Raw genomic sequence first — 16,224 nt, 5'->3', positions numbered from 1 at the left:
CACTTGTACCCTGAAGTTTTTATTAAAAAAAAAAATAATAATAAATGACAGCACTGTGTAGATTTCAAACCGATCAATTAATTGGACTTGACTCTCCTGCAGAGGATTTTTTTTTATATATATACGTTCATACAGTGCAGGATAAGCAAAGACAATATGTGAATGTATATGCAGTCTATCTTTGGCCTCGCCTGTATCTGCTGTGTATTCATCCTCTCACTCACTATCTGTGCTCTGATAGAGGCATTACATCCATCTGCTTCCATTAAGTTAATCATTAGGTACATTCATGCTGCGCTTCTGTGTGTGCACATGTGTGTCCATGACTTGTGTTTAGCTTGTGATGTAAAAGCCATTTCTTATGCAACAAGTGTCAGTCGGTGGTGATGTGCTGCATTTGTTGTGTGTTTGTGTGCGCATAAGGGAGGATGAACAGTAGGCCAACTCATTTGCGATGCAAAAATGTTATTTCAAACTAATCTATAATCAAGTTATGGTGTTTTTAAAGATGCAATGCTTTTAATAATACAGTTGACAACATATACCATGATATATACCATGCCGTAATTATATACCATAATTTTTATACAAAACATACATCTGATTTGAAAACTGTGTCATTTAATTGTTATTATGTCTGACTAACTGCTTGATGGTACAATGGATCCAGTCGATTATGGCAGCCTGACAGTAATGGCACAGAAAAAGAAAAAATAGAGGTTTGATGCTCACAAAAACTCTTATTATTCCCTGACAAGAAGAGGAAATGTCCAGCTTTATAGCTGAAAGTTTGACCTTGTCTGTAAATGAAACAGCGAGCGCTATAGATGAAAATGTCGAGCAGACACTTCAGAATAAAAGCCCAAATCAATGCCATTGACGGACTGCTAAAAGAGGAAAAGGTTGTTAGGAGTTGCATTGTTAAAGAAAAAAAAAAAAGTCTATAGGAACTTGTGTTATATTGTAGTTTGTTTGGACTGGATGCCACACACTTAGACAATGTGAGGGCTTAGATTGTGAAATAAAATAATGACTGCATTTTTCACCTGCGGTTAAAGTCTTTGAATCACCTTTTGGATGGTTTCAGGTTATTTATTTGAAGTCAGGCTTATTCATCACACGCTCCTATTCCGCTTCTTTATGTCAGCATTATTTAGTTACCAGGGTCATTCTGGTTTTCTTTTCTGCGATGAAAAGCTCAACCATTTTACAGGACGGACCACCTTTGAATTCAAACCTCAAGAAAGGACTTAAAGGATTTAAACCTCTAAATCTCTCATATGTGTTTGTGACTATGCACACCTCCCCCAGCAAAGCAGATGAAGAGAATCTCAACTTTCGCAAAACAGGTTGGATTTGAAATGCACGATTGTCTCAGGAAATTCAGAGATTGTGAAGAAGAAACCTTGTGAGGGCTTAGGTTAAGGTAGAATGTGAAGCCTAGCCCGGCCATGCACTCATACCGATAAACACCTCAAAAATAAATCTCAATTTGAATGATAACAGGGTGAAAGATTTAGCAGAAAGTCATCGGTCAGGAGCTTCACAGCTACCTGTAGGCTATCGGTGCGTATCACTGAACTCCTAATGTGAACAATTCCTTTGAGCAAACGGGCCACAGTGACTGAAGACAGTGTCCCTTTAAATTACACCCCTTTTCAGAGCCCCACAAGGACTTCTTGACCTTCTATATATTATTTATAAGAACAACTGTCAGATTAATGACGAGCGCAGACAGAAGACTACATTCGCTGATGATTCGGTTATTAGTCAGCCTGCATGGACTTGGTGGATAAAGTTCATCGGCCTGTGGAGGAGGACTTTGTTTCATGGTGTGACAAGTCCTTCGTCCTGTTAAATGTAGCATAGACTAAGGACATGAGTATTGATTTTAGAAAGTCATCTGCCGCTGCACTTATTAAGGGAGGCGAAGTGGAGGAAATATTTGGGCGCTGCTTTGCTGATAAACCGTTTTCCAACAATTGAGATTCTCAAAAAGTGACACAGCAATTTTTCACCTGAGATCTAAAATCTGAAAGCCTCCTGAGATGTGTGCTTTACAGACGGTTTCCAGAAACAGTCCACTGTTGTCTGACATGGAAATCTTTTTAGAGCCAGAGCCAGCCTTGTTAATGTGACGAGAGGCAGCCGTAGGAGTGAGTCAGATCCAGCTCAGGGGTATTTACAGCAAATCAGTCCAGAGATTGTCCTACCGTTAGATTGTTGGCACAGAGGGGCCTGCGAGGAGAACAATCCTGAAAGTTGTCTTTGCATCAGTTTCTGTATTGTGAACACGGAAAACGGTATGCAAATTAGTGTCCCTCGGTTTCCGCATATATATTTGTACATCATGACGCCTAAAATCTGATATACGTCAGTTTATTTTCTGCCATGGCTATTTTTAGTTGTTCTGTTTTGTTGTTTTAAACCCAATTACCCATGTTTCCCTTTTGACAACAGAGATTGGATCTGACAGTTTTGCAGGGATCACCACAGCTGTGGTCCCACATCAGAAAATCGAATCAAAGAGCACTGAGTGGTTGATTACTCATCTTTTGAAGGGTCCTTGATGGAAAAATGTTTGTGAGCTTCTGTCACAGGGTTCAAGGACGGAGGTGTAAATGGTTAGAAAATATGAGCCGTCCTCCCTTTGAAGAGCATCGCACACTTTGTGCAACAATCGTGCCATGTGTTCTTTTTTGGGTTTTTTTTGTTGAACTGACAAAACATCTCCTGCTGTGTTTAGTAAATGGTTCTTATGCTATGATACGACAACCACTCATAGGCGTAATTTATGAGGGGGAGTGGGGGGGGGGGGTGTGGGTTATAACCCACCCAATAATCCAAACCACCCACAACAACCCCTCCAATATCATATTTTAGCAATCGACAATGAATGTTAAGTATTATAAACACGACAGTGTGGTAGATTCTCTCAGTTTAGCAGGAAGAAGGAATAGAGACGCTCCCCTGATTTGGTTTTGCCCCTCTCAGACCTGTGCGTCTCTGCCTTCACATAAACATCAGCGAGCCGGACGGTGACACGGTGTGATGAAAAGAGCAGGAGTAAAAAAGAAAGCCCAGCCAACCAGAGGTGGACGGAGTACACAATGTACGGCACCCCCCCCAGGACCTAGACCGGACCAGACCAGACCAAACCGGATCAGACCAGAGAGAATGGATCAGGAAAAAACAGAACGAATCACCCACTGAGATGACTTGTTCATGGAGGAAAAAGGGACAGAATTTAATATAATTCTTCATTAAATGTAAAATATATATACAAGCTAATGTCTGATCCAGGTAATAATACGGCCACGATGTATGATGTAGAACGAGCCGATCGTTATGCAGAAATAAACCAGGTAGGATGAGGATTATACATCGTGGCCATATTCTTAACTGGAACATGTACAGAGGTGTGTGTGTTACAAAAACAATTACAATTTAAAAACAATGAGCAGTAATGTTAGACTAGTACAAAAGCAGCAAGTAACGAGAGCATCAATAGAAATGTAGTGAAGTAAAAAGTACAATATTTGTCCTTCAAATGTGGTGAAGTGAAAGTAAAAGTATCCGCCCAAAATAATACTCAAGTAAAGTACAGACACTCAAAAACTGTGCTTAAGTACTTAAATTCACGTTGTTACTGTCCACAAAAGAATAAATGCGTCTTCCGAACAGGAGGTATGTTATTACCACTCACCAGTCAAATAATCAGTCAACTGAACGACTTCCTGCTTCGCTGTGTGTTAGCTGCAATGCTAACCAGCCAGTTAGCAAGATTCGCCACCCGGTTATCAGAGGACCTTGTTGCCATGGTTACAGCAGACAGTGAAAATTGGGGGCGGGGGGGGGCAACACAGAGTCAGATTTAGTTAACAGTTACATGTCGGATATAAACATTAAGCACCCTCATTTATAATGATGATTGAAGGTAGGTCAGGTAATAACGGGTCACTGCACCTCCGGATACAACACCTGCAAAAGTTGTGTAATATGGTGTTTTGAATTTTTATGGTTACAACTGTGTGCGTTCGGGCGACAACACCAACGACTGTTAAAACACTGCTGTTTCGTTCTCTTTAATTGATTCTATTTTAACTTTTTAGTTTAGAAAAATTTTCAAAAAATAAAAAGTTTAAAGTTTTATGAAAAAAATCAAAATTTTATGGTATAAAGTTTATGTTCCTAATTTGATCTAGTTTTTTTTTTTATTCCTCAAAAAGAATTGAAAATACGACTGTAAAGAACTGGATCCATAAATAGTAATAGTATCAGTATTGATTACAGTTGATCACATATTCAAAGCTTCCAGACTTAAAAAAATAAAAAAATAAAACAAAAACATGAACTGAAAACAGAATGAGGGGGGAGCGTATCTGACAGGGGCCTCAGTGTCCTCAGACCTACTTTGCAAGTTCAAATCTCAACACCCCCAATGTTCAAATCAAAGTTACGCCCTCGCAACCACAGATTGTTTAGACATGTCGGTGAGAGACAACTTTTTCTTATTTTAACTTGTTAATAATCTGCAGGAAGAAGAAAAATGGAGACCAGATGACAGTTTGTTTTTTCCAAACATTTGCACTTGAATAGAGAGAAAGCTTCGTTGGACAGCTTAACTACAGTTGCCACTGTAAAGTGCAGCCTTTCATATTGTTTTTCTTGGACACCTTACACCCTTTTTCTCGCTGTCAAAGGTTTCACATGCTGTTTCACACAACCATTTTTTATTCACTGACTCACTTGTGTTTCCATTCCAACCCCCTCACCCCCCCCCCCCACTTCTCCACTCTCCATTACTCCATCTCTTAAACGCCTTCTTTTGCGTTTAACTCCTTTTTGTGATCGCCAGCTTCAGGAGACCGCTGTAGCACCTCACACACACACACACACACACACACACACACACACACAAAGATGCATGCTTTTCATTGCACTCAAAGTCACATGTTTCTTTGTGCATGTGTGTTTATGTGCATTACTGTCAGCCACGTCTTGTGGTGTAATGGATGAGATAGTATTGTCTCTAATAAGTGTCCAGAGACCCGCCCAAGACAGTTCTATTTACCCGGCTCTGCATCAGGGACAGAGAGTGCTATTTTTAGTCTGCAGCAATTCATTTATTCTCTCTCTCTCTCTCTCTCTCTCTCTCTCTCTCTCTCTCTCTCTCTCTCGCTCTGTGGCCTACTCGCTTTCAGCAGCCTGCTTGACTTCCATTCATTGTGAGTCTCTGCGTCTTCATACCTCTGTTCTTATTCTTTGGGACATTTTTCCTCTGCTGGGGTTACAGGAAGTCAGGAGTGGTGAAGCTGGTTGAGAAGAAAAGTGTTCAATGTAGTCTGACAGATGTGTAACTCTTTCTTTTTCTTTTTTTTTTTTAAGTCGGTGAGACTTGTGCGAGACATGGAAATGATAAAGAGAAGCAGTGGCTCCCAGAAAATGAGGAGGATTAACTGGAATTTATGGCATTTCCAGTGATATGACAGAGCAGTGATGTCAGGCAGCTATGTTTTTCACTGCAATGCAGCACTGTGCCAAAGGAGAGAAACCTCTCCTTAAGCCAAAAGTTTTGAATCCATACCTGATGCAGACCTCCTCACTTATTCTTTAATCTAGACGACTATCAGTTCAGTAGAAGACACTCAAGTTTGAAAATGTTCCAGACTTTAGACTCTCTTATGGTACGTCTTCCTGCTTCTTTGAAAGGAAAGTAATTAAAAAGAAAATTTCTGTGGCACCATTTTTATCTCTTGAATCTGAGCAGAATGACATTTCGTTCAATTAGCTATTAACACTACGCTGTGTTATTCAGATTGAACAGTTGTTCAGGTGTTTATTTGATCAAAAGGCTCCAAGTCTATTCATCAACTAATTCATTATACTCCCCTGGCACTGAATTGACTCTCACACTACGCAAAGAACATGTGATTATACTGCATAAAGCAGCAGACGAAGAGGGAAAACATGATGGCATTTGGCCTTTATCAGTAAATACATGTAAATGTCCATTTGAGGTCTTTCAGCTCCACGTGAGCAGCGAATCAGGAAACAACACTGACATTTCGAAGACAAAATCTGTCAACCCATACCGTAACCTTTTATGAGCGTCTGCTGTTTTCTTTTGGTGTATGTTTTATTAAGCCAGTGTCAAAGGTACACTGTGTGAGGATGCATGTCTGGGAGCAATACCGGTAGTTTAGCCAGTTTATGATCACAGCACAGTTAAACGGTACAGTGGTGCATCAAGGTGTCATCCAGGGTTAAAGATTTACTGCAGTATAATTATCCTGGTTTCTCTGGCTGGAACAAAGCGAGACACAACCATAGCTTCCTTTGGGTTTGTTCCTGTAGAGGATCAGGCCATCACTCCTGTCGGTTTAGCTGAACACTTTAATTAATTACAGACGTAATAGAGAGAGCGGAGCCAAGTCGACTGAGAAGACGGGAGGGAAGAGAAAATACTAGCAGAGAGGAATAAGAAAGATGACGGCTTGGAGAGAATGGGCTCGTCCTTTTATCTACAAAAAAAAAAAAAACTTGGCTAAACACGTGCTCAGGCAGACTAGTCATGTAGGTGGCATGAATGGAAGCAGGCTGCATGTTCTCAAAGAGGAGGCAAGAAGTGTTTCTCGATATTTCTGTAACTTGACGTGTGAACCGCAGTTATATAGAAATCACAAATACACCCACTCTGTGAGTCTTCGAGGTGTGCTGGCAGCTTGAGCTGTAAACTAGAAGGAAGCAGCATGCCAGCGTGTAAACAAAACACTTTGTGGTCTCCTAGTTTGTGTGTTTGTGTGTTGGGGTGCATCATTGTGCTTATATTTTTGTATCTTCATATTTTGCTAAAACGGGATCTAAAGCATGCCATTGGAACAACAAACCACAAAATCAATCCATTAATTTGACTCAATAGTTGAATGGGATTTTCTTTTTTTTTAGGACATATTTATATCTTCATTTGTGAAAGCAACTGCGTGTCTTGTCACCAGAGACATGCAGCTCCATTCCTCCTTCTCACCAACCTCACCATCTCTCTGTCAGTGTCTCTTCCTCTTATTGATAATGCGTGTTTCGGCTTGTGTGCCTGTCATCTTTATATCCATTCATATCGCAGCAGGAGGCAGCGGTTCCCACAGCAAGCAGCCGGTGACTTGGAGTGCACTTGCTCTCCTGACCTCGGCACTTATCTTCTCATATCTGGGATGCCTTTACTGTCCGGTTAGTCAGCTGGCCCACACTTCCGAGTCCAACCCCGTCGTGGTGGACGTTGTAGTGTACCTTTGCATGTCGGACAACAGATTGTCCTCAGTCTTGGTGAGGAAGATTTTAAATTGGTGTTAATTATCAATTAATTCCTCATGTGGTATTTAAGCCTTGCATCCTCTGAGCTATTAACAGTGTTTGTCTTTTGTTCCGATCTGCTGTGAGCGTGGATGAAATACTGAAAAGGCCAGAGACCTTGAGGGGTGCAGGAGGCAGCTGAGCCAGAGCTTCTGTTTGAAGTGACTGTTAACATTTGTTGTTGGAAAGTCGATGAAACCAAAGAGACACCAAACAACCTGCCAGAGATGTAAAATGAACACAGTTAAACGCCAAACAAGCTGAAGGATGGAAGTAGATGACAAAGAAATGCAACACAAACACACATGGGCGTAGTGTGGCCCAAAAAAATTATGACAAAGAAATGAACAGCAGACACAGAGAGACCCCAATAAACCTGACAGAGATACAAAATGACCAAAATTAAACACACACAAAAAAAAGAAAATAACTAAAAATATAATGGAAACGCACAAAGATACTATGGAGAAATGCAAACCCATCGCATTTGCATTGAAAGATAGAAAGCAAAGTCAAAGAAACACAAAATAACCACCAAGAGACATAGTATGGCAGTAAAGGGACAAAAGGGACTGCAAAGATGCACAACGACCATGAAAAGCCAGGAAATGACCACAAAATGTCTGTAAAGAAATGCAAGGTGGGGGAATAAAAAAAGGCCAACGACACTGTTTCAGTCTCAGGGGCCTCGCTCCGGCAGCAGGGACCAGCAGCCGGCACTGGCCATTAAATCCTCCTCATGTGCTCAGATAATGAACCTGTGTCATATTAAGCAACAGGCATCAAACAGGCGTCAGCCCTGCCTGGCTGTCGCGTCCTCCAGATGACTCTCCGGTGTGACTGCGTTTTCTATTCTCAGTCCGCTTTAATATAGACGTCTGTGTAAGCGTCCTGCTCGTCTTATGTTCCCTGACCCTCCGCACGCTCCGTCTCTGCACAGCCCTTCCTCTTCCTCTTTCGCCGTTTCTCCGATTACTGTTGTAGTAATTCCATTAGAGGAGCCATCAGTTGTGTAATTGGCACGGCGAGTGGGCTCCTGATCGAGTTTCATAACAAATATTAAGCCCAATTGGAAAGCGGAGTGCACAGTGGGGCCCCTGGAAGAGACACGCAGTCCACCTCATCCTCGAGTGCTCCGTCTCTGTCCTGCATTCTTTATTTTCATCGCCTCTATCACCCCAATTTCCTGCTCTCATCCTCCTGTCTCCTCTTCCTGTCATCTGTGAAGGTGATGTGACCTTTTTTTTTTTTTCCTCTTTCTGTGTCACTCACACTTTCTTGGCTGTGCCTGATGTCCTGTTCTCCTAATCTTATCTCAAGGGTGTAATCACGTAGCAGCAGATATGTGTTACGGTCAGTGCCGTTATCTGTTTTTCCTCCTCTCTCACACACACACACAAATTACAGGCATCATTAGATAAACATGATCACTCTGTAGATGTAATTATGGTTGAATCAACCATATAATAATTAGCAGCAGGCAAATGCAAGTGGGATCACAGATTTGCTGTCGTACATTGAAGGTGCATCCTGTGCTGCCTAGATGTGGAGCCTGATCTGCCCTGCAGGTTTACAAACTCTCAATCTGTGCTCCAGGTAACAGGAGCTACGCTCTGATTGTTCACACTCTGAGAAATTCAGCCAACAAAGAAAAAAAAAAAAAAAAAAAAAGTCCTTCAAAGAGCATGTTTATCGTTGTGGATGAATGAATTTTTCAGAGGTGACTTCACTGTGCTTGGCAGCGCGCCGGGCCACAAAAAGCCAACAGAGTCCATGCAACCAGTATTTACAGCGCATTTTAGAATAACGTGATTTTTATGGCACTCGCTGCCTTTTGGCTCGCTAAGAAATTTCTGCCAGGCGGCGTTTGTATCAGCCCAGGGCCAGAGGTCCCGGATATGATTTGACCTTGTGATTTCATTTCACGCGGCAGGTGCTTGCATCCTCGAAACCAACAGCGGAGGCATCAACAGAACAGGATTGTGAAATATTTATTAAAAAGAAAGAAAAAAAAAAAACTAACAGTGAATAATTGATTATAGAGAGCTTTCCTTGAGAGCTTGCTGTCCAAAATCCCAGAATATGTTCAGATTTTACAATCGCTGGTATTTCAGATCTGCAGGTCGACCCTCATGTGCCTCGTGTTTAATTAACCCTTTGGAGTCTTAAAGCTACGCAACTGTTCTTCTGAAAGATAAATGCCCGACAAGCTTTACCAAAAAATAGTTTAACAAAGCTAAATGTACCTACTTTCTAAAGGACTTTCCAGGATCTGTATGAAACAATATTACATCTGCTGCATGATTCTAAAAAATAAAAAAAAAAAACAGTTGACTTTCTAATTCACAAGTCTAATTTGATTCAAACAACTGTCATATGGCAAAAAAATATTTAAGTGCAGTTTCACAATGCGAAGAAAAACTTTTGATTTTCATTCACGTCATACATCTCTGTTTTTTGGAGTCACAGCTCTAGCAGATATGGTAAAAGTAGTTACGTCATGCAGCGGGTACAATGGGTTTGTTTTTTTTGTTTTGTTTTCATCCAGATGGAGTCTTTGAGGATTTTGAAAATACCTTCCGGAAAGAAACAACATAAAAAAATCTTCTTGGGTTTTCAAAGATCTCTGGGAAATTTATTTTGCTGACAAGAAGCCGAGCTCTGTGACTCGAATGTAACATTCATTCACGGGAAGCTTTATTTTTGCAGAGAGATGCAAAATCTCATCTCCTGCATGAACATGTGCTCACCTATCCGCCGCCTCCTTAGCACATAAAAAGGAACGCCACCTTGAGCGCTGGCACTGAATGTTGGTGTTAATTGAAAATCCCTGCAGATTCTCACCTGCGATGTCACATACTACTCCATTTATGCAAATTGGATTTCTCTGTAGTGCCTCCACTGCATCTTTCCCACACTTCTTTCCTCTGACTCACTTTTTCCATGAACTACTCTACTCCTAAAGTCTTCCTCCCTCCTCCTCCTCCTCCTTGTCCCACCATGAACTCTCTCCCCTCGCCTCCTTACCTCCCTCCTTCCCACCGTCCGTCCGTCCCTGAGTGGGAGTCAGCCTCTGTGACATAGCTGTTGTTTCATCACGAGGCTGCAAGGATGGCAGCCCCTGACCCCACTTCCCCCCTCCCCCCTTTGTCTCTCATGGACACACACAATTTTCTTCGGCAAACAGCATCTGTGTGTGCAGGTGTGAGTGTGTGAGTGAGGCTGAAAGATTGGGGTCGCCCTCGCACCCATTCTTTCCTCTTTTCTTTCTTTTTTTTTTTTCTCTTTCTTTCTTCTTTCACATCCACGAAGGTGATTTCTCGTGTTCAGGCGCGCAGAGAGGTTGCACTGGTGGGATGTGATAGCACATGCTGATCATCTCGGATCATCTTCAGGTTGTATAGACTGATCTCGCACCCATTCAGGGCTCGGTCTGTTAAACACGCCTTTCCTTTTCACAGGTTGGTGGTAGGAAACCCCCCCACCCCCCCTCACCTGAAGGCTGACGGGAACAGAACAGGGAGAACAATGAACAAAATCCAACACACACACAAAAATCATGTTTTTCTTTGTATTTTTAATCTTGTAAATCCCCTCAGCCTGTCTTGGCTTGTGATGCTCCCTCAAACATTGTCCACCCTTGGCTACTCTGAGCTGACATACTGCAGCATTACGTACACCGGGGGAGGGAGGGGGGCACAGTGGTGCATTGTGTGGATACTGAGCCTGTGGAAAGAACTGGCCAGTGCGAGCTTTTCGTCTGCACAGAGGAATGAGGAATGGGGTTGAACAGGATTTGGGTTTGCCCTGAAATAGCTAACTGGCTGTGCCTTGTGTGTCACTTTCCAACTCTGTTTGGTTGTCGGTGAAAACTGCGAGGCTTCGACTGTCGGAAACAAAACTTCGCTGACTGAACAGAAGAAAGGAACAGAAATGTTTTTGTCAAGTCTGTGTCTTTGCTGCTCACAACCACTTCACACAGAAAATGAAAGGCAAAAAGGGGGATATTCATTTCATATAAACAGTCAATTAAAGCTCTCGTCTTACTTTTCCACCCCCCTAAATCTGCAGTGAATTGCTAAAGCTTTCAACCTGAGTAAGAAAGATGGCCTTTGTCTGATGTGCAGTGTGCACGTTAGACATTCTCTAAAACCTGATAGCTACGAGTTCTCTTTTACGCTATCATCTAACTGGATATAACATGTACACCACAGAAGGAAATCACACTGCATGGTTATCGGACTAGATATAAACTATTTCATATTTAGCAAACTATACTGAGAGGTAAGTGCAGAGCAGGGCTGGAGAGGATTTAGTGCATCTGTGCTCTCTTTTGATTTTATGTCTTTGTAAACTTTCTTGATCTTGATCATGTATTCTGCACGAGTGGTGATAGTCATGAATACTATTGCGGACTGTACCTGCGGCAATATCGCAGGTTTTCTCTCAGAAAACATGGCAGGTTTCTGGAGCTGAGGGTAATCCTGCTGCTGTCTGCCAGCGACAGCTCAACCTTTAACATCTGTGATCATTAATGTGCGCTCATGCTTTTGAGTGTGCCACAAAGAAAAAGCAGAGTAGAGGAGAAGAGACCCCTAAGGACTTCGCTCACAGACCCTGACGCTTCACTGCACATTTCCAGCAGGCTCTCTGACGAATTGTGAAAGTCTTAAATTAAAGCCGCATTAAATAGTGGAAACAAAATTGCGCCGCTGTTTACTTAAGTGAGTGGCCCTTCTCTTTCATCGAGTTGGCTGACAGTGCGAAGCAATATCATTTTCAGGATTCACAGCTGCCTCATGTGTAACAAAATGCATGAGGTTAAAACAGTGTGTGATCCTTTTGCCATGATGTTGATGTTTTGTTTCAAATCCGTCTTTTATTTATTTTATCAGATTTAATTTGCCTGTTTTATTCTAGAGAGGCTACATGCACCGTTATGTTTTCCTTTTGCTGAAACAAAAGCAGCTTGCTGATGCACCAAACAATGCTGGAAATATGAATTAAACTGAGGTATTCCTGTCAAGCAACATCTGGAGGGAGAACAGCTGGATGGCCACTTAGTATGGAGTGGCAGAAGGTGTTCCCTCCAATTAAACCAACACATCAGGTCAGAAGCTGTTTCAGCCATGTTCCAGTAAAAAGTAATGACTTTCTGAGGGCGAGCGGTGAAGTGACACAATCCTTTATGCTTACATAAAGAAAAGCTGGTGCGCGTGTCTCCGAGGACATGGGGTGACCTTAAAACCGCGACATTTTTGCCGCTCTTCAACATCAGTGATAATCAGCCGTGTTTATTTCGTCCTGTTCTTTTCAGGAAACAGGAGCTGCTGAACATCTCCAACGTCCCTCTGGGAGAATGCCCCCCTTCACCTCCCCGCACTGCACCACCCAGCATGAAGGTAGGACTCGCACGCATACAGACGCATATTTTAGGAAAGTCGTTGAGTTACTTTTGACCTTTACGCCTGTTGACAAAGTGAAAAATTCAGATTATTCCTCACTGAGAAACTGCTTCAGCAAACGAAGCGGCCCAGAGAAATTGATGGACTGCAGCGTCACAACATCTGAAAGTTCACACGCCGAAAAGTGTCTCATAAAAGTATTATCATGAAGTCGATCAAAAATGAAGTGAGATCAGTCCCTGTCCAAATTAGATTCTCCATGATTTGTTTTCAGATTGCAAACAGCCACATCACTGTGGAAATCCAATCCCACTTGCCCCAGTTTTGCTGTGACTGCTCCATCATGCATGTAATCTTTTTCGCAGCGCCTGCTTGATTAAAATCCAGATATTTCAGGAATAAGTGCATCATGAAATAAGAGCCGAAGATGCAAAGCTCATGTAGGAGCTGGACTCCCTGACGCTTTAGTTATATTTGATGCAGAATTTTCTGCTCATGCTGCTGCTTTATTTGAGTTTAGAGAAGTAACCTTGATCAGTGCAAGGCCCTGAAGTCACTTCCATATTCTTGAGCTCACTTGTTTGTTTGTTGCTCCACATTTGGCTACTTTTATTTCTGATTTTACTATGACTGGAGGTTTTCTTCCCGGCCAGAGGGTGTATTATGAGAAAGGAATGATCCTGTGATGTACACGGCCAGCCACAGTGGGAAAAGGTTGATGATATCCTCAAAGGAAACTCAGGCTGAAGCTGTGATTTGGAACAGGGGAAATCCATCATAACTGTCAAGGATCCTTTTTTTTTTTTTTTTTTTTTTCAAGTGTTGTCTCACTAATTTATGGAGTGACACATTATTGTATTTTTATTGATATGTGAGGTGTGATTATTATTTTTTTCCAGACATCCATCAGCTCTTAGACTACAGCTGAAGATTCAAATTGTTTTAATTACTGAATCTGCTGCGGACAACATAGAGGGAGATACTGTAGGGGAGAGAGTAGCAGAATGATGGAGTTCACTTGTGATAAGAAACACAAGAAGAGCTGGATTACTGAGAATCTGAACAGGAGAAGAGAGGAAAATATGATATATGAGAGAAAAATAGCACGATCCTTAAGATATCAATTTTACTGTCAATGTGTGGCTGATTTTCAGGTAATTATCAATCACCAGCGTGGTCTAATGGTCAGATAGTCATTGTCAGTGTCACTCTGGTGTCCTATGAAATGTATAATTTCCTTTTCACATCAAATCCATCTGCATGATTGCTCATAATTGGCTGCAATTTGTGTGAAAATGTGTAGAGGAAGCCTCATATGATTGTGTAACATTTATGTAACATCGCAACTCAAACATCACAGCATGTAACACAATAGTTTTGGCTGCACATACCATCCGAACTTTTGTGTGTTTTAGTCACTAGACAACGTGCAGCTCACAAATACAAAGACATTAACATATGACATCTGTCGTTGCCACCCGACCTTGTTGTTATTGGCGTTGCTTTTCAAATAAAGTGGGCGTAAACAGGATCCACCCAGGCAGCCAGACTGGCATGAATGTTTTTCCCTTGGCACACATAAGGTCACTGTCATCTGCAGCTCTTTAGTAAATGCTCTCAACTTTGTGTAACGTGGAACGTCTGGAAAGTAAAAGGGAGTGAAAGTGAGGTGAATGTATCACTTTTCAATGGTCACGACAGGTGTTCAGGGTCAGAGGTCAGGTAAGAATGGCGTGTGATGTTTATGGAAACAGCGGTGGGTGTGGAATAAGTCGTAAAGCATTTCGGTACTGCCATTTCAGTAAAGACAAATTAAGTTTAGTGTTTGTCCTGATTCACGCACAACATTCAAGAGTGATATGCAGTATTTTTATTCCAGGATACAGTTGATTATATTATATAATATTGTATTTGTGAGATTATATAGTAAAAATATAAACAAATAAAACACTTTTAAGTATGTTTTGATGCTACTTTGTACTTTTACTTCACCAAACTTTCGAATGGATTACCTTTAATCGTACCCATCGTATTGCTTCTTTTATTGAAGTTTCACTAAGCTGAGTGCTTCAGCTCACAGCAAAGGCAGAGATGGCAATGTAGCGAAGGAAAAGCCCTGGCAGTCCAGGAATGCCAGAGTAATTACAGGTAGTGCAGTGTGTGCAAAGGTGGATTAATACATTACACAGCGATTCATATTATTTGTAATGTTAAGAGTCAGCCGTCAAAGACATTGCTTCAAACTCAGCATAACTCAAACACATGGCTGACCTATCGTGTGTTTGGCTGTGTGTGTTTTTGTAACTGTGACCTCTTAATATTTATTTTGTGTCACTTGACTTTCCTGTTTAAACTTTAAGCTCTTAAAGGCTAAAATGAGACTAGTAGTGAGAATCGAGTCACGGGGAGGTCCCCATTAAAAACATTGAGAGCAGTTAGGCAGAGACACAAAGGGCCAGTTACTTTTAGCTGCTGTTGCTGATGTAAGTCTGCCTTTTTAAGTTTAAGCAGCCAGAAAAATAAACTTACCTTTCAGATCAAAGTTTGTAGCTTAGTGTGAGTTCAGAGGGTTTATCTTATATGTATGAACCAATTCAGTCTTGAACAGGAAGTCTCTCATTCATCACTTCTCAGAAAAATATTACGGTAACTGTGACTTCAGTGTCAGTCAGTGATAATCCTGTTTTGCAGTCAATGTGATTCAATCATTTTGCACCCAGTGATTTAAAATTTCAGCAGAACTCTTTGAGTTTGAGACTCGGTCGCAGATTAAATAGCCGAACATACTGTCAGTGTTTGGATTAAATATCTGCAGTGTAGACACTGCACCTCTGAAACATCAACAGTTTTATGTCTTATTTATAGCAGATTTCCTCCCACGTGTACAGGATTTCACAACAATATTTCATAACGCAGAGAGCAAACCAAAAGCATATTGAATGAACTATCAAATGCAGATGTGCAAATATCAGTCCAATTTCCTGGTATGTATCTGAGCTAGGAGAGCTGAGACACACTAACTCATCCTCCACTCACATTTTCGACCCGGAGATGGATTTTTGTTGTGGGTGCTGTGTGAACGATACACGAGTCATTTTTATAACAATACAAAATGCAAAGTGCGGCTGAGTTGGTGGTTTCATGTATCACAAGCAGAAGTGACGTGAACTGGACTGGAAAGTGCGAGTGACTGCCGCGGCTATGATAAGAGAATGATACTGAAGGTACGCAGACCATTTCTGTTTGACTGAGTGAAAGAGCAAAGAGAAGCAAGCAAGGAAGAAGGGAAGGACCACCTAGTGAGTTGGGCTTTGTTTGCATTCAATTCCTCTGTTTTTAATCTTTCAATTAGGGTTTTTGATGAAGTCAAATACTTCAATAGTATTTCAATCCTGAAGATGGAGCGATAAGACTTAATGACTGGCGTCTTTGTGCAGCTGATTATGTTCATCACTCCACATGAACGTTG

At 41.5% G+C, this 16,224-nt stretch overlaps 1 protein-coding gene across 5 annotated transcripts in view; it reads left to right on the top strand.

Annotated features, from left to right (window-relative positions):
* The window catches only part of rap1gap2a (RAP1 GTPase activating protein 2a), a 33,563-nt gene that overhangs the window by 2,821 nt on the left and 14,518 nt on the right, over window positions 1-16,224 (top strand). For 2 of the 5 annotated variants that reach the window (XM_029517130.1, XM_029517134.1), the window contains exon 2: window positions 12,668-12,752. In XM_029517130.1, coding sequence (XP_029372990.1) covers window positions 12,668-12,752 — 85 coding nt within the window. Of the gene's footprint in view, window positions 1-12,667; window positions 12,753-14,338; window positions 14,478-15,601; window positions 16,055-16,224 lie in introns of those variants that run through there. The other 3 variants (XM_029517132.1, XM_029517131.1, XM_029517133.1) reach the window with 3 other exon arrangements.

The sequence above is a fragment of the Echeneis naucrates genome, chromosome 13 (genome assembly GCF_900963305.1).
Source record: "Echeneis naucrates chromosome 13, fEcheNa1.1, whole genome shotgun sequence".
Taxonomy (NCBI): domain Eukaryota; kingdom Metazoa; phylum Chordata; class Actinopteri; order Carangiformes; family Echeneidae; genus Echeneis; species Echeneis naucrates.
This window is presented reverse-complemented; position numbering and strand designations above follow the sequence as displayed.